Genomic DNA, 15944 nt, shown 5'->3' on the forward strand with positions numbered 1-15944 from the left:
CAAAATTGAGTACTTTCTAATTGTGCTACCTATCTAGGAAATTTGAACAACCTACGCATACTTTATAGCAAACGAGGACAATAACAGTCGACAACACCTTAAACAGCAAACGTGGCCTTCACGAATCTTTCCCCTCTTCCCCGAACTGACGGAAAGATGTTCCAGTCGCAGGTATAATGGATAACTTCCATTCTGGCGGATAAACAGTGGAATTCGAATCCTTGACGTGATCGACCTACCTTTTCGTATACGTGTGCGACAATATGATTATATAGTATTCTGATAATTCCGGTTTCGGGTCTATACTCGTCGTGAATGATACGTGCCTTATTAATTCCTTGTTTCCCCCCCTCTAAGTTGGTCAACGCGACGACGCCTTTAATGATGGTTGTGATGATGTGGTTGAGTTGCAAAAAATGAGTTAGGGCTGAGAGAATGTGTGTGCGTAGTGCGCCTGCGTGTTTCGCAGACTACCTTAAAATCAATCACGCAACGTGAATAAGGGAATTGCACCACGACGTCACGGGCCCTTCTCTTTTGGGAGGGAGATTCTTTTTTTAGGCCCGCCCCTCCTGGGCGACGACGTGGGTATGTCGTGTAGCGATTGTGAAATGGAAAAGCCTCACTTTTTTTAAATTTAACTTCACTACCTGTTGCATGGCAGGACAACCACAACCAGTTTTTTACTCTAGCATAGATCATTATTAGACTGTATAGTGTAGACTTTGTCCATCTGTTCTTGAGCTTTGACGATTCCTTTTGTGTGGCACAGCCAATCGTGCTTCCCCACCAAGTCCCATGTTGTTGTCGGAATAAGCAAGGAGGTTGCAGACTTGAAAAAGAAATCTTCTCATTCCGCCAACGACAATTGCCCTCTGCTGTCTCGCCCTGATTGTGTTCGTGAGTGAAAACTGTGCGAACGTAAAATGGAAGGAGAAAGTAGCAAGTAGGTCGGCAGTACTGCTGGTGGTAGTTGCTGAGCAAGTCGCAAGTTATACTCTCACTTTTGGGGAGACCCACACTGCCGAATCAAACTCGTCTGCTCATTTCGTGACGAATTTGCGTGAGGCTTAGTACGTGGCCACTTTCCCTCTGCACACTAGTCATCTCTCTTTCGCACCTTGGACAAAACGGTGGCTCACGATTCTGCAGTGAACGAGGAGTTGGCAGGAACCATGGAAATGGCAAATACCGTCACCAATGCCAAATCCTCGGATCCAGCGTCGACTGCGGATTTCGACGACGGCGGAGGACAATGTGGATGGTATTGCTGGAAACCCAAATTCTTACAGCGGCTATCTACATCCAAGTCGTTTTTATTCTGGATCTGCTGGGCCGGAGGATTTCAAAGTAAGTCCGCTAAATCAAATAACAACTTCGTGTACCGTAGTGTAGCCTTTCCTAGTTTTCCACCCTTGCAGTTAAAAGTTGAAAAGGAACGAGGTGAAATGTTATCTTTTGGGAAAGTAGTGATGAATTGCCTATTCGTCTGTTCTTTTCCAAAATAAACAACGACTTCAAAGATGGATGTGCTTCGGTAGTCAAGCAAAAACAAACAGCTTCCAAATTTCTAATTTTAGAGGAATCCTCGGTCGACGCAGTATAAATATTTAAAGTCCTTGAAATATTTGGACCGTTGAACCGCAATTATAAAATAACCTTCTACTGTGTGACACATTTACTCTAAGTGTACGGATTACTTTTCAAACAGGTTTTTTGATCAACGGTCTTCTCAACGTTTGCGTCAGCACGATAGAGGTAAATGGTTGTAATGAGTTCAATCTCGCTGTATCACAAGTTCAAAGACAGTTTCCTTTTATGTTTAGCGGCGGTACGACCTCACTTCAACGGACAGTGGGATGATTATAGGATGCTACGACATCGCGTCATTTTTAACAGCAAGTTCAAACACAAGACAAGTTGCTGTTGTTTTTTAAACGCTCAGTTATGAAATCACCTTTAGGTTCTACCAGTGTCCTATCTAGGAGGTCGCAAAGGAGCGTGCAAGCCTCATTGGGTCGGCTATGGTGTGTTACTATTAGGAATAGGGTCGTTCGTCTTTGCTACACCCCACTTAACATCTGGGCTCTACCAGGTTTTTCCCGCAAAAAATTTGCCAAAAGATACGAATTTGGACTTACCACTTGTTGCATACGCAGGCTTCCGTGAAGGAACAAGTCATCAATACCTGCTCACTATCCGTTCCGTCGATGAACGCCAGTTGCTCGACATCAGATCAATTAACAGCAGGTCTAACGGGTGGATGGGCGTTGCAAAAGTTCAAGTACGTGTTTCTAGTAGCGCAACTCATCATGGGTGCAGGTGGAGCTCCGTTATACACGCTCGGAACAGCTTTCATAGACGAGAATGTCAGTTAATTTTGAAAAATTACAAGAAAAGTAAGTGATTGCATTTAATATTTGTCGTTTACCTTTAGGTCAGTCACAAAATGCAGCCGATCTACAGCGGTGATTAAGATTTCCTAAATTCCAACACTGAGTCCCATATTGCGTAATATCTAATAACTTGTAAATAATATGGCAGGGATTTTTTACGGAAGTACAATGCTTGGCCCTGCTCTGGGCTACATTGCTGGCGGGCAACTACTTCGTCTTTACGTCGACTTCGACACGATCTCAGCCAACGAGTGGGTTTTTTTGTTGTTGTTGTTGAATTCTTACTCAACTCGTAATCGCTATTTTAACAAACAAATCATCCTTTTTTCCCAAAAAGAGTAGGGATGGCTCCGGGTAGCAGCGGTTGGATCGGTGCCTGGTGGCTCGGTTTCGTCATCGCCGGAACGTTGCTTTGCATAGCCGCCATTCCACTTTTGGCTTTCCCTGGCGAATTACTTGGTGACTTCATCCAATGCTACAACAATTCTCGGCGCTTTGTTGACCACATAGTTTCTTTCTGCCTTTTGTGCCATAACTTTCTACAGGTGCGAAAGCACTCGCTGCAGCCAAAGAAGCAGAACATTCTAAAACGGAAGACCCTGAGGAATATGACGATTACGATTTCAAAAACGATTCCAAATCGACTACACCAGGTAATTGAAAAGTGAAGAGTGGCCGGCCATGACGAAAAACTAAAGAGAGTTAATTGTTTAATCAGATGGAGCAATTAGTGTTGGCCAGAGTTTGCGAGAATTACCTTTGGCCATTAAAGAATTAGCTACACGCTGGACGTTTTTATTCATTTGCCTCGAACAGTCGTGCGAGGCAATGCTCCTTGCAGGCTTTGGGGCTTTCCTACCGAAGGTAAAACATAATTAAATTAGACTTAATCACAATTATCTATAATAATAATATAATCGTAATTATTCAGATTATCGAAAGTCAATTTTCATTATCCCCTGCTATGGCTGCCATCATCGTTGGTATTTGCTTTATTTCTCTGAAAAATCGATGCTGATTATTTAAAGGAACAAATGCCAATAATCATCCGATTGAATAGGTGGACTGGTGATTCCATGCGGGTGTGGAGCTTCCTATTCTGGAGGTTATCTAATCAAACATTACCGCATGCGACCACGGACGATTTTAAAGATGTCATGTTTCTTGGTATCTCTGAGCTTCATCTTCTCTTTGGCTTTCATGGTATGCCGTGATATTTTGGAATCAATTCACCTCTGTGTATGGTAATCGCTATAAACCGTCTTGTTACAGGTATATTGCCCCAATCAAGATTTTGCTGGAGTGACCATTCCATACAGGTAAACCTACATTTGCCCTAAAAACAGCCCAATATAATTAATAGATCAAAATTATTTTTATAGCGGAAAGCATGAATTAAAAATCGTGTCCGACTGCAACGCTAAATGTTCGTGCTCATTAGATACCTACGATCCTATTTGTGGTATCGACAACATTCTTTACTACTCTCCTTGCCATGCTGGCTGCACGTCGTCTCATGAAACTTTAGTCAACGGATCGAAATCCTTTGCGGTAAAGTTTCATGTTACATACGTGTCGTAAAAGAACTTTTGAGTAATAATTCACATCGTCACGTACCTAGGTTTATTCCAATTGCTCGTGTATAACTTCGCCAGAATATAAAAGAATGAAGGTCATGAGTGGAGCGGAAGTTGACGTCATGGCGGCGCGTCAAACGTGCACTTCTGCCAAATGCAATCACCAGCTCTACCTGTTCACGATATTATTATTCCTCTTTCTGGCTCTTGTTTTCATGAATAGCATGCCGATTTTATCAGCAACTTTAAGGTAAAAAATTGCGGCAACAAATTTTTAATGAAGATAACGACTAACCTGACGTCCTTTGGCAGGAGTGTGCCATACAATAGAAGAGCGTTCGCATTAGGAACCCAGATGATTATTTGGAGGCTGTTAGGTGCTATTCCAGGTCCCATGATCTTCGGATTATTCATAGACAGTTCCTGCGTGTTGTGGTCGCATACCAACAACGAATGTGGTGACAACTCTGACAATAGCGGTTCCTGTTTAATTTACAACAATTATTCATTTAGCAGGTATTCATTACATTTATATGAAAAGTTATGCAAGGTAAACAAGTTGACATTATTTACGTTACTTTATTAGAGCAATGGTTGGGTTAGCGCTGGTCGTTAAAGGGTTCACATTTTTGTTCGCCACACTGTCTTGGTGGTTCTACACGCCTCCTACCGTAACGAAGGCGTCCAACGGTGTCCAGGAGGTTGCTGCAACATCGGCCAATCCAGAGGCAAAAACCAAAGAAATTTACGCTTATGACAACACAGCGGTCGATCGTAATGAATAAAATGAACCCATTCCTCTCCCCCCTTTCCTGCAAAATGTCGGTGGCGATCGCGTTATTTTAAATGTTTCTTGTTCTAGTATTCGGACAGAAAAAATGTATTTATTCACATTTTTTGAATATATACACTTTTGTATTTTTTTCGAATTTGTATTTTTTGTTTTTTTTTGTTTTTAAGGTTTTTCATAAAAAAATAGAAAAAGGGGGAAAGTATGACATTAAACGGTCGGTCGCAACAGAACGGTGGTACACTTGCAAAACGGAGGAACTTATTGTGCCTAATCAGCAGTACAATATCATATGGCCCGTGATGTATCACATGGATTGGTAAAAAAAAAAAAGAAGAAAAATTCGTCATGTTTTACAGGAGGAAATGGAAACAGCTGCGTGGATTGCAATTTGCACAAGAAAATGAGCAGACGAGTAAGCCTTAAATAGCTCACTTGCCGGGAGGATTACAAAAATACAAAGAGGAGAAAAACACGGAACGCGTCAAGTAACGGCGATAATACAAGAAGAAAAGATTAGAAAGGGATTCAAATATAAACAAGTGTCGAGTGATTAATGAGTAGACGATGATTAAGTCATAATTTAAAAAAAAAAAGAAAAAAAAAAACTCATCTTTTTAAAATTCCGTAGTTGGGTAATTCGATCGATTTCGCGGAGGAAGAACCAAAGCGGATGCCAAAGTCAGCTGAGTTCGTGCAAGTCTTCCACCTGGGAGTTGAACGATTAGTGTGGCAATGGCAGCAACGCCGTCAGCTGTCGGTTCAACAGCCAACGGACGGATGTCTATATGGCGAGGTTGGAGTCCTCCATTGGATCCAGCTAAACGTCCGACGGCGTCTTGGTCGGGTAGAATGCTGGCCCCGTGGAATTGATGATGCAACTGTGAGTGATGGTGATCCGGGCGCGATGCGCTTCTCCTTTTCCACCTCAGAGGCGAACACAATTGAGCTGTCAGCGTTGTGTGGTGAACTTGGAGTCCAACATTTTGCCCGACACGTTTACCGTCACGCAAACCCGTTTGCCCGCGTAAAGTAGCTTCGAGGTAGACAGAAACGGTGGCAAACGGACGCCGCGCCATGTGCTCCATCTCAACAGCTTGCCTTTCCCGGGCACGCCGACCCTCGATAGCTTGCTTGGCCTTCCACGCTACAACCGAGACAGCCAGGAAGAGAAAGAAACAGGAGAAAAACACTGAGAAGAAGACGAAAAGGTCGATGCGCGGTTGATCTTGACGAAAGAAGAGAGAGCCCAATGTGGCATCTAACGACGGACTCCCCGCTCCCTGAATGAGGATGTAGAAGCGCGTCGAGCGGAGATCGTGCCGGTCTTGCGGCAGAGTCAAAATGAGTCGATTTTGAAGTCCTCGAACAACAACGACACTGAACGGATCCGTCACCGTCAAGAAAGTGGTCAAACCACTAGCCACCTTCTCTACAATGTGGTAGGACAATGTGTATCGGTCCGACGTATTGTTCACCAATCGCTCCACTGGAATGGATGTATTGGGATGCTGAACCAAAGGTTGGCCACCTTGATCAAAAGCGAGGGAACCTAATGCCAATTTAAAAACAAATTCATTAATTTTTACTCGACGTTCACTACGAGAATGGAATTTACCAGTGATGATGATGTATTTAGGATCCAATTCGACACGGTGGCCACCAGGATGCATAGGATCTTGACGGACGATAAACATGTCGTCACGTGGTGCGAAGAACAAGTCAACGCCACCCTGGGCGACATCCACCAGCAACCGGATATCAACGTTTAGGAACTTGGGTTGAATGGCGAAAAATACGGGGCGTCGGGGGTAAAGCGGAGTCGGTTTCCGATTGCATTCCTCCTGCGTTTCAGGATCCAAACAATATTCCGTGTCCACTGACATTTGCCGGTAGCATTGATGCCCTTGCGTTGGGGTGCCCAGGTAATACTCTTTGCATTTGTCGCACTGCAAGGACCAGCAGGGAATGGGAGCCGGAAGTAAGCCCGATGAACCACCGGATAAAGCTCTTCCGGGAAGACCTAAACTAGCGAAGGACGTGCCAGTCCGACATTGAGGATCCGATTCGGTATTGTTTTGGCAGTTACACGACTCCCCCGTCACTGGATGACACATGTCACCGTGACCGTGACACTCACACGAGCGGCACGGCTTCCGGCGGTCTTCGACACCTCGGAAATTGCCGGGGATACACTCTTCGCATTTCTCTCCCATGGTCGAATTGGAACAGCTATAGCAAACGGCCTGCGTCTTCGGGCCCTCGCCGATCAAACGCACCCAAGCAGCTTCAGCGGTTTTGCTCCAACCAACTGTTTGTAAGAGCAGCAATTCGTTGGTGGTCTGAAGGGGAAGATTAGACAGTGACAAGTTATGCCCGTGGCAAACGGGCGTGTGTCCATTGCAGTACTCCAGGCAAGAAATGCATTGGCCGTTGTTGCGAGGATCACCGACAAAGAGCGGTCGACATCGCGTGCACTGTGGGCCCATTGTGTTATTGAGGCAATCAAGACAAACATCTAACTGATCGGGCTCGGGTCCAGCGCATTCTGAGTGCCCATTGCACTTGCATTGGATGCTACAGTTGGCTCCAACGAAACCAAAATGGCATCGACAGACGTTGGGCTCCAAGCAATCTCCATGAACGCATCCCTGTTGAACAAGCCAACACACAAAGAATTAATAAAATTCCAATTATTTCTTGTGGAATTCTGATTTTACCTGAGAACACACTGGTCGGCAAATGTGACCCTCGGAGACGTAACCATCAGAGCACAGACACTCGAATCCGTCGGGTCGATCGAGGCATCGTTCTGAACGGGGATCGCAGGAATGATGGCCATTGAGACATTCGTTTTCGGCAGGACAACTTTGGTAATTCCAAGTGGTCGCTTTCTCTAGAAGCGAAGAGGCTGACGCTAATTTGCCTTGTGATGGTTTACGGTGTTGTTGAATGGCCGTCAAGTTTAATCGATCTAGAAGGCGTGTGTAATCCAGCGATGAACACGAACCGTCCAGCGGACCTTCTAGGGTACCACGACTACATATCCCGATGCCTCCCACTGGCGCCGAATCCAGAGAACACCATCCACAATGAGGTTGAGTGTGACAAGTGGAGCATTGCGTGAACTGGGAACAAGGTCTGGGACAAGCCGTTTTGGCGGATCCCTGTAAAATTGCACCACACATGCCCCCGACGCACTGCAACGATTGGTAACTGGGGGCCACGCACTGGCCAAGTGCAGTGGACCATCGACATTCATGCCATCCTCCTTCGCCACCAGGTGATTCCAGACATTCACTGCAGCCGTTGTTTTGATAGCAACGAGATGGGCACGGATGGGGTGGTATAACAACAACCAAAAAGGAAGAGCTGTCTTTGATGTTCCGACCAACACAATTCCATTCGTAGATGGGAAGAGTGTGCAACTTGCGACTTAATTCACTAGTCCGAAGCACCTACGAAAATCAAGTCCTCAATTAAATACGATTTCTTTAAAAACATTGGTCATTTCCTTCCTTACCTGGCGTGTCCACATGCATCGTCCCAAATCGCGACATTTATCACAATCGGAAGCTGGACAGGATCGTTCATGACATTGGGCAGCGTCAACCGTGTCACGTTGTTTGACTTCACAGCGATTCTCTTCCTGACAGTCGGCGCCATAGGGAACACAACGGCCCGATTTGCAGTTGGTGCACCATTGGCAAGATTGCGGCAGTCCGCGATAGATTGGCCATTCACCGAGACATTCGCTACAGGAAGCGTGCTGATAGCAATCACGGCTGGCTACACGCTCCGGACCGCACACTGCTCCTTTGGAAAACTCGAGAACACCCTGAGGTTGAGTGCAACGCTCGGGTGATATCTTTGACGTCGAATAACAGAACGTGGCATTCAATCCGGACGGCTCGTAAACGGCGCAGTAGGAGCAGCCGGCCGTGGCTTTACATTTCAGTTTACTGTTACTCCAAAGTGCGCAGAGATCGTCGGGTACCTCGAGTTTAATCAACGTTCCTTGAGCTGAACCCGCCCACATTCCACCCATTATGTAAACTGACCCGCTGGCCGGATGTCTAGTTGCGGCCAAACCAACGGCAGGCGCCAAAGGGCTGCCAATCAACTCTGCAGCGTTGTTCCTCTGCTGGGCGAGATTGATCCACGTATTGCAGGCATAAGAGTAGGCCATCAGCGTGTCAGAGCTGTTGGTCGGCTCGGTCTGCCCGCCAATGATGAGCATGTAGTCTTCGGTGGAGACGGCTGCGTGAAGATAACGGGCACGGGGCATCGATAACTCGGGTGGATTCGAGTCACGATCGACCGTCAGCAACGACCAGCGGCGACTGGGGAAATGGAGCGCGTACAATTCATTGGATGGCACAACTTTATCCACCTTGTACAACATTCCACCGTAAACGTAGAGACTCCGAGTCGAAACGTGGAACACTGCGCTATGGCCATAAATTCCTTCAAACAGATAATAACACAAACAATTGATAAAATCCTTGAACATATTTATGATGAATTTAATTTACCAATGGGTGGTGTTCCCGTTGTATTAAGCACGGTCCAGGTTCCATTTTCAGGGCTGAATTCCATCACTTTTTCCATGAAACCATATTCCGGACTGAATCCGCCAACCAATAGCAACGTCTGATGTTCACCATCGTGCCTCAATGACAAAGTGTGTCCTGCTAGCGGTGGGACAAGACCTCGAGTTCCAATCTCCATCCAGCGTCTCGAATTGATGTCAAATTTCCAGAAATCAGAAAGGAAAGCGCTGGATGCGCGGTCACGATGACCCATGCCGCCATAAACATAAAGGCTTCGCTGCGAATTGACATATTCGGCTGCGTGGAAATAGCGTTCGGGTGGCAGTGATGACTCTCCGCCTCCTACACCCGGCTGGATGTGAACAGTCACCTGAAGCCAAGTGAGATTCTTAGTTTCAAACTCGCGAATATCGTTCAGTGGTCCGCGTGACATGGAATATCCGCCAAAGAGCCAGAGTGAACCACGGTGGTCGACGGCTAAACTGTGGCCTAATCGTGGGAGGACTGTTTTCAAATGTTCCATGCCTTCCGTAAGCTTTTGAGGATCAATAAGTTCCGTGCTGACGATGGAGGATCGACGACGGGCTTGGCTGCAATCGGCACTGGCGTAGCCTTTTTGACACAAACAACGGCCGGCGCTCATGTCACACTTTCCATGGCCCAGTTGTGAGAAGCAATCGTTGGGGCAAACTTGACCCTCGCAATCTGTTCCGACCCAGCCAGATGGACAACTGCATTTCCCGGCAATACATTTTCGGGGTGACGGACAGTTATCGGGGCAGGAAAGTACGGTGAAAGTGGCATTGAACCTAAAATAAAAGCAAACAGTTGATAGAGATGAAACCAACCCAAATGGGAATGAAAATCACGTACCCCTGTTTGATGTCGTTCCGCCGATAGAAAATGGTCATAATGCCTGAATGGGCGTGGACATTAAGCGGGAAAACGGTTTGTGGGGAACAGTATGCACCAAGCAAATGATTTTGCCGCGTCCAGCCATTTTCCAATGACATGAAATCGGGCAGACCGTCGTAAACGTAGACGTAGTTGGTAGGGCATAAAATACGGGCTCCTTGATGGATTGTTAGTTGAATGATGGCTTCCTTTGGTTTGGGTCCTTCTCCTCCTAATCCACCCGATATTCCTCTAACGGAGTTGTGGGTATTCAGCACCCAAACGCAATCTTGGACATCCAGTTCGTTCTTCGAATGGCGATAGATTCTATCCGGTGCCGAGTAACTGCCCAGGCTTCCATTGGTGATTGCGGATAGGATTCCACGAGAAGAACACTGTCGGTAGCATGTTCCGCCATGCCGCGGATCACCGTAGTACCCAGGTTTGCAAGATTCGCATTTGTTTCCTTCTGTCTCGTCTTGACAGTAACATTGACCCGTTGCTGGATTACAGATTCCAGCAGTCACATTAGCATGACCGTTACTGTAATGCACGGAATTGATTTAATTTTGATTTGTTATTGAATTGTTATAATCTATTTGATTTATTTACCACTGGCAGAGCTGACAGCCCTCTGAAGTAGTAGCGTTTCCGTAGCTACCAGCCCGACACAACTCACAGCTCAGCCCTTGGATTGACACATAATTTGGTTAGGTCACAGATGCCTAAATTTTCTTACAAATTCACTATCTTACCATCAGTTAAATCTTGACAATGATCACATGTTCCAACTCCTTGATAGCAAGTCGAATGCCCAAAGCACCCACAGTCTTCCTGACAATCGGGACCAGTCCAGCCTAGCTCGCATTCGCACTGGAAATCAGGTGGGCCAGAGCAACGGCCATGGACGCAATCTTCGAAGCAGGTGCGTTCACAAAACGTCTTTCCGTCACCGATGTAGCCTTTCTTGCATGCACAAAGATAGGATCCAGGAGTGTTGAGACAGGCTGCATCAGGATGGCAATCGTGTTGACCCAAGGAGCATTCGTCCACATCGGGACACTGAGCATATGCCCAACTCCAAACAGAATGACCAGGATCATGTGAAGTCATAGATGAAGATGGCGGCGATGGTGTGTCGCCCAACAAAATCGAGCAATTACCTGAGTTCAAGATATGATTATTATTTGATGATTTCAAATTTTTACAATTCGATTTTACCGGAAGCGGGCGAATGGAAATCTCCCGGTTTGCACACGCCGATCATTGGATTATTACTATAATAGCACCAACCGCATCCTAGGTCAATCAAACAATTGGAGCAGCTTTGTTTTCTTTCGCACGATTTGCAACGCCCTGCGCTAATGCCATTACGGCTGCCGTTGACGGACGATAAAGACTTCCCCGTTCCCATCATGACCAATGTATCTGGAAGGCCACCAAGATCGCCTCGCAAAGACGGCCGTCCTGATAGGATTCCTCCCTCCACGTGTGATTGCGGCTCGACATCGACCCATTCTCGACACATCCCAAATTGATAAACCACTGCAAGGAAAATTGGTTTTTGATCAAAAGAAGTGAATAATTGAAAAGCAAATCTGTCAATTTTACCAATATAACTGGAGAAAACAAAGCATGTTTGCGTCTCTTCACACCAAGTGCATCGACCCGGTTCGCCTAGACATGAAGAGCATCCGCGTCGTTCATTGCAAGGCATCGGACACTCCCCAGTCGTTTGAACAGCACCAGCAAACCTATGTGGCAAACAATGAGCAACGGCAACAAAATAAACCGCATCATGAAACATTGAATTACCTTCCGCGTCGGGTGCAATAGGCTTCGTCAACGAGCCACTCGCACGAGTCGTCGGTGACGCATTGATGGCAGGAAATGTGGTTCGAACAATTGATGCATTGCGGCGGATTGAGGGTGAGGAATGCCGTTGTCGTGTTTCCAGCATCCAAATAACATTCCGACAGCTCACCAGATTTTGTACTGTTGGATCCAATTCTCGACAGACAGTTCCGGCTGGGCTCACACCAACCGCACAATGAATCCGAGAGGCATTGCATACAATTTGTGTATAGATGGCAAGAACCATTGCTGTAGGGTTCCACGTACTCGAACGTAAACATCTAAACAAACAAAACAATGTTATCGTACCCTCGTGAGTTTATGATGAGCCCTAAGTCGAATCCTTTGAAAATCCTGGTTTACCTTTCTATAATTCGATTTTCCATTCCAGACGAGCTGCATTCGAGAGATCTCGCGTTGGGTGTCGATGTGATGATCATCAGAACCTGTCATACCGACCAGGGAACGATTTGCCGTGAATTCCATCATGTATTTTCGACCTCGACTGGGATCGGGGAAAATGGGAGTCTTGTCGGGTCGAACAGCTTCCACCCGACTGGTATTTGTATCGTTAACGGTCATGGAAGCTACAACTTCTAGCCGCTCGGTCGACTCATCCAAAGAAATGCGCAAAATTGACGATGCGTATGAAGAATCCATCATGACTGTGAAAAGAAGAAAATGTTAGAAAATATTTAGCTCGGCAAAACTAAGAGCCGATTACTTTTGAATTCTTGTTGATAATCGTTCAATGGCCGAGCCTTGTTAGCCAGCGGGTGAATGAAACCGAGCATACGAGCCACCATAGTGCCTCCCCCACTTCCTCCGGCAGAAGTTGCATGATCACGTTGCTGCGAATAAAGTCTGGACTGCGGCTGGAAATTTGCCAGCGTTGAATTAACAATGCCGACCTCGTCCGGTTGGGAGAAGTTAGCCGGATGTTCGTAGAGTAGATAAGTGAGGCCAGGTCGGAAATCCCGTGTTCGACATTCATCCACCGCTGTTATGTCTGTCCCCTCGCTTCCCCACCAGCCAACGACGCCGGATGGCGTTTCCATTCCAGCCCCGCAGACACCCATATTGTCGTCCCGTCGGTGGCAGCGTGCCGTCTGTACGCACCAGGCGCACTGTCCCAGTTTCACAAAGTCACCGTTGCTGGCCGTCAATGCATTACCATGCACGGTACAAGAATAACAGTCACCCAGTGCGGGGCAAATTCCTGGGCACTGAGTCGTCTGCAAGTTGCTTGTACAATTAGCACCTGATGTCCGTTGGTAGCAGACTCCATCGGCTGGGCACCATCCGCACTCGGGATTGGCAGTGCAGCTCAACTGTGATGGGTGACGCTGACAGTTTGAGCTGCTGGACTGACCGCTTCGACTTCCAACCATTTCCAAAGGCACGACATATGCTAACATGTCACCAGAGACCGAGCCACGGTAGCCGCCAAAGATGAGGAAAACATTTTCGTCTTTCACGGCAGCGGCGAAACTGAAAACCCCTTTGGGAGTCAATAGATCCTTTCCCATTCCGTCGTTTCCGTGGTCCAGCACATGGTGGCTAACCCAGGTGTGACAGCCCAAATGGTAAAAATACAAACCTAATTTTAAAAAAAAGGAGCGATGAAATCAATCTTCACATGTACATCAATAAGAAAGACAGTGTACCTGAATCATAGCAGATTTCTTCGCGATTGTGTTTGTGAGTATATCCACCGAAGACGATCATGTAAGAACCCATTAGAACGGCGCCATGAAAGGCTCGCTCAAGTGGGATGTGGAGGTCGGGCAAAGTTCCGCGTGGGTATAACAACTCGGTCCAATGTAACTCTTCCAAGTTGAAGATGAAAAGACGATCGCTCAGTTTTGAGAAACGAGCAGCGTCCGCCAAGATTCCACCGTAAACAATAAGCGAGTGGCTTTCGACGTGGTACACCATACTGTGGCCGACTAGACGAATATCATGTTGTTTGCCTCCTCTTGGTTCTACTTCCTCCCATTCCTCGTTGCCTAGTTCTGTTTTTGAAAAACAAATTAGCAGCTAATTGATTAAATAAAATTAAAAGAATGACTTACCAGAAATGTTCACCTGAACACGGAACAGTTTGGAAGAGAATTCCCCATTGGCCATGCTCCCACCGAAGATATAAATCAACGAATCGTTCACCACACAAAGAGTATGTCGAGTTAGAGGAGGTGGCCGTACTTGACTTTGGCCAGCTAAAAGTGTCCATTCGTTTTTGGAAGCATCGAAATAGAAAAAATCGTCTGACAGACTTCCATCGGCAAATTGCCCTCCATACAGAACGAATCCATCTTCCAAGGCCCCCATGGCGTGACCGTATCGAGCCTTGGGTGCAGTCACCTCCAGTAGTGGCTCATCATTTTGAATGGATTCCGATACATTAACTCGACTCTCATTATTTTGGGGTAGAGAGCTTAAGTTGCTCCACTTTGATGAACTCATATCGAATGATAGTAGATCCCCTAGCGGAACATTTAAATCGAAACCGCCAAACACAATAAACTTGTTCAAATTTCTGAGGTAGACACCCCCGTGAGCTGTTCTTTGCATCGCTTGGCTTCCGCGACCAAGAAGATGCCAAGAATTTCCGAGGGATGATTTTGTATCCAGGCCACAATCGAGTCCAATGTAGCCTTGATTGCACACACACTGGTAAACACCGTCTATCTTCTCGCACCAGCCCCTGCTTTCCGTAAAACCACATTGATCTGGGCATGCTTCAAATTCACATGATTCCCCAACAAAAGCAGCTTCACACACACAAGAGTGATTGACACAATGCCCATGATTGGAACAGTTGAGAGGGCAATCTGTCACTGAGTATTCAGCAGAGAAACCTTCCAAAACATAGTTTGTATCGCTGTACAATAAAACTACCATCTGCAAAGGAAACATTTTTGTTACTAAAAGTGTTCTTTAAGACATGGGTTTTATCAAGATGCTTACTGAGCCAGATTTGGCAATGACAGGTGGAGGCAGCCCACGTCCACTAAAGCTGCCTTTCATTGGAGAGAGGACAGAGTCCCCGTCATAGACGAAAACATGATCATATGCACACTCAGTCTGCAGGCTATGGAATGTGAGTGTAATGTATTGTCCTGGCTGCTGGGCTGTGGAAGAAAATTACTCTTAAAATCAGAACATAAGATGTTTTGAAAAACAACAGCAAATACCTTCAATAAGCCAAACACAATAACTGTCTTCCCGATAGTTTTCAGGACCATTGGTGATTGCACCCCAAGTAGAATTCACCACAAATCTCCCTCTGTTACAACTGTGAATTGCACTGATAGTTGTCGACGCAGAGATTACCATGAGAAGGGCTGCAAAGATACTGAAATTCAGGCCCACTTTGGCCGCTGACAGTAAACGGCAGAGCCTAGTCGCTCTCCATCTTTTTCCCCGAGAATTTTCTGGCATTTTAGAAGTACTTGGATTCACATTCCATGACGAGATTCTGCTGGTGTTTAGATTCCGAGTTTTACTCATCAACAACAGAGATTCATCGCTCACCATTAATTCAATATCAAAACGTAAACATGAATGAAGCTTGTTTGACTTCGACGAAAAGTAAACTTTAACGTCGGCCATGCAACATTGCAACAAGACGCGATGCATGGTTGGAATATCGACGGCTAGATGGCGTAGGCGCGCCAATATTTGATTCATTGTAACTGAATCGACGATGTGTTATTTAATTAACTAAAAAAAATACTATTATGTAAAATAATATTGAATTCAATTCATATTGAATTCGATTATTTGAATAATATGGGTTAACAAAAACAAAACAAAAGCGACTGTTTTATTGTTCGAAGTTTTATTTTAGAGCGGAAATGAGTTCCCCGTCTATTTT

At 46.0% G+C, this 15944-nt stretch overlaps 2 protein-coding genes and 1 long non-coding RNA gene across 3 annotated transcripts; 1 reads left to right on the forward strand and 2 right to left on the reverse strand.

The window, feature by feature from the left end:
* The first annotated feature begins 115 nt into the window (after positions 1–115).
* Positions 116–4902, forward strand: LOC124337591 (solute carrier organic anion transporter family member 4A1-like). Its single transcript, XM_046791636.1, has 17 exons — positions 116–1350; positions 1712–1758; positions 1827–1898; positions 1964–2095; positions 2160–2369; positions 2438–2468; positions 2545–2647; positions 2734–2855; positions 2942–3049; positions 3115–3260; positions 3328–3379; positions 3457–3599; positions 3669–3715; positions 3779–3947; positions 4018–4223; positions 4286–4489; positions 4560–4902. The coding sequence occupies exons 1-17, from the start codon at positions 1176–1178 to the stop codon at positions 4756–4758; spliced, it is 2166 nt and encodes a 721-aa protein (XP_046647592.1). The 5' UTR covers positions 116–1175; the 3' UTR covers positions 4759–4902.
* On the reverse strand, positions 2278–2518 carry LOC124337632. The gene is made up of 2 exons (XR_006917476.1): positions 2432–2518; positions 2278–2352 (listed from the first exon to the last, which is right to left on the reverse strand). It is a non-coding gene; the product is annotated as an uncharacterized LOC124337632 (long non-coding RNA).
* On the reverse strand, positions 4900–15668 carry LOC124337583 (multiple epidermal growth factor-like domains protein 8). The gene is made up of 17 exons (XM_046791626.1): positions 15262–15668; positions 15035–15198; positions 14140–14968; positions 13732–14079; positions 12789–13664; positions 12428–12729; positions 12026–12345; positions 11822–11964; positions 11432–11755; positions 10966–11373; positions 10823–10898; positions 10190–10753; positions 9299–10125; positions 8287–9230; positions 7484–8221; positions 6382–7414; positions 4900–6315 (listed from the first exon to the last, which is right to left on the reverse strand). The coding sequence occupies exons 1-17, from the start codon at positions 15602–15604 to the stop codon at positions 5381–5383; spliced, it is 9174 nt and encodes a 3057-aa protein (XP_046647582.1). The 5' UTR covers positions 15605–15668; the 3' UTR covers positions 4900–5380.
* Between the last annotated feature and the right edge of the window lie 276 nt (positions 15669–15944).

This window comes from Daphnia pulicaria, chromosome 4, assembly GCF_021234035.1.
Source record: "Daphnia pulicaria isolate SC F1-1A chromosome 4, SC_F0-13Bv2, whole genome shotgun sequence".
Taxonomy (NCBI): Eukaryota; Metazoa; Arthropoda; class Branchiopoda; order Diplostraca; family Daphniidae; genus Daphnia; species Daphnia pulicaria.

What these genes read in the sequence shown, in the direction of transcription:
- LOC124337591 (XM_046791636.1), top strand. Translation starts at nt 1,176, where the DNA reads ATGGAAATGGCAAATACCGTCACCAATGCCAAATCCTCGGATCCAGCG. An exon ending in CTGGGCCGGAGGATTTCAAA is followed by an intron (nt 1,351 to 1,711) that starts GTAAGTCCGCTA and finishes CTTTTCAAACAG; the next exon opens with GTTTTTTGATCAACGGTCTT. An exon ending in GGAGTGACCATTCCATACAG is followed by an intron (nt 3,716 to 3,778) that starts GTAAACCTACAT and finishes TTATTTTTATAG; the next exon opens with CGGAAAGCATGAATTAAAAA.
- LOC124337583 (XM_046791626.1), bottom strand. Translation starts at nt 15,604, where the DNA reads ATGGTGAGCGATGAATCTCTGTTGTTGATGAGTAAAACTCGGAATCTA. An exon ending in TGTTCAGGTGAACATTTCTG is followed by an intron (nt 14,080 to 14,139) that starts GTAAGTCATTCT and finishes TTTCAAAAACAG; the next exon opens with AACTAGGCAACGAGGAATGG. An exon ending in TAAATACATCATCATCACTG is followed by an intron (nt 6,316 to 6,381) that starts GTAAATTCCATT and finishes AATTGGCATTAG; the next exon opens with GTTCCCTCGCTTTTGATCAA.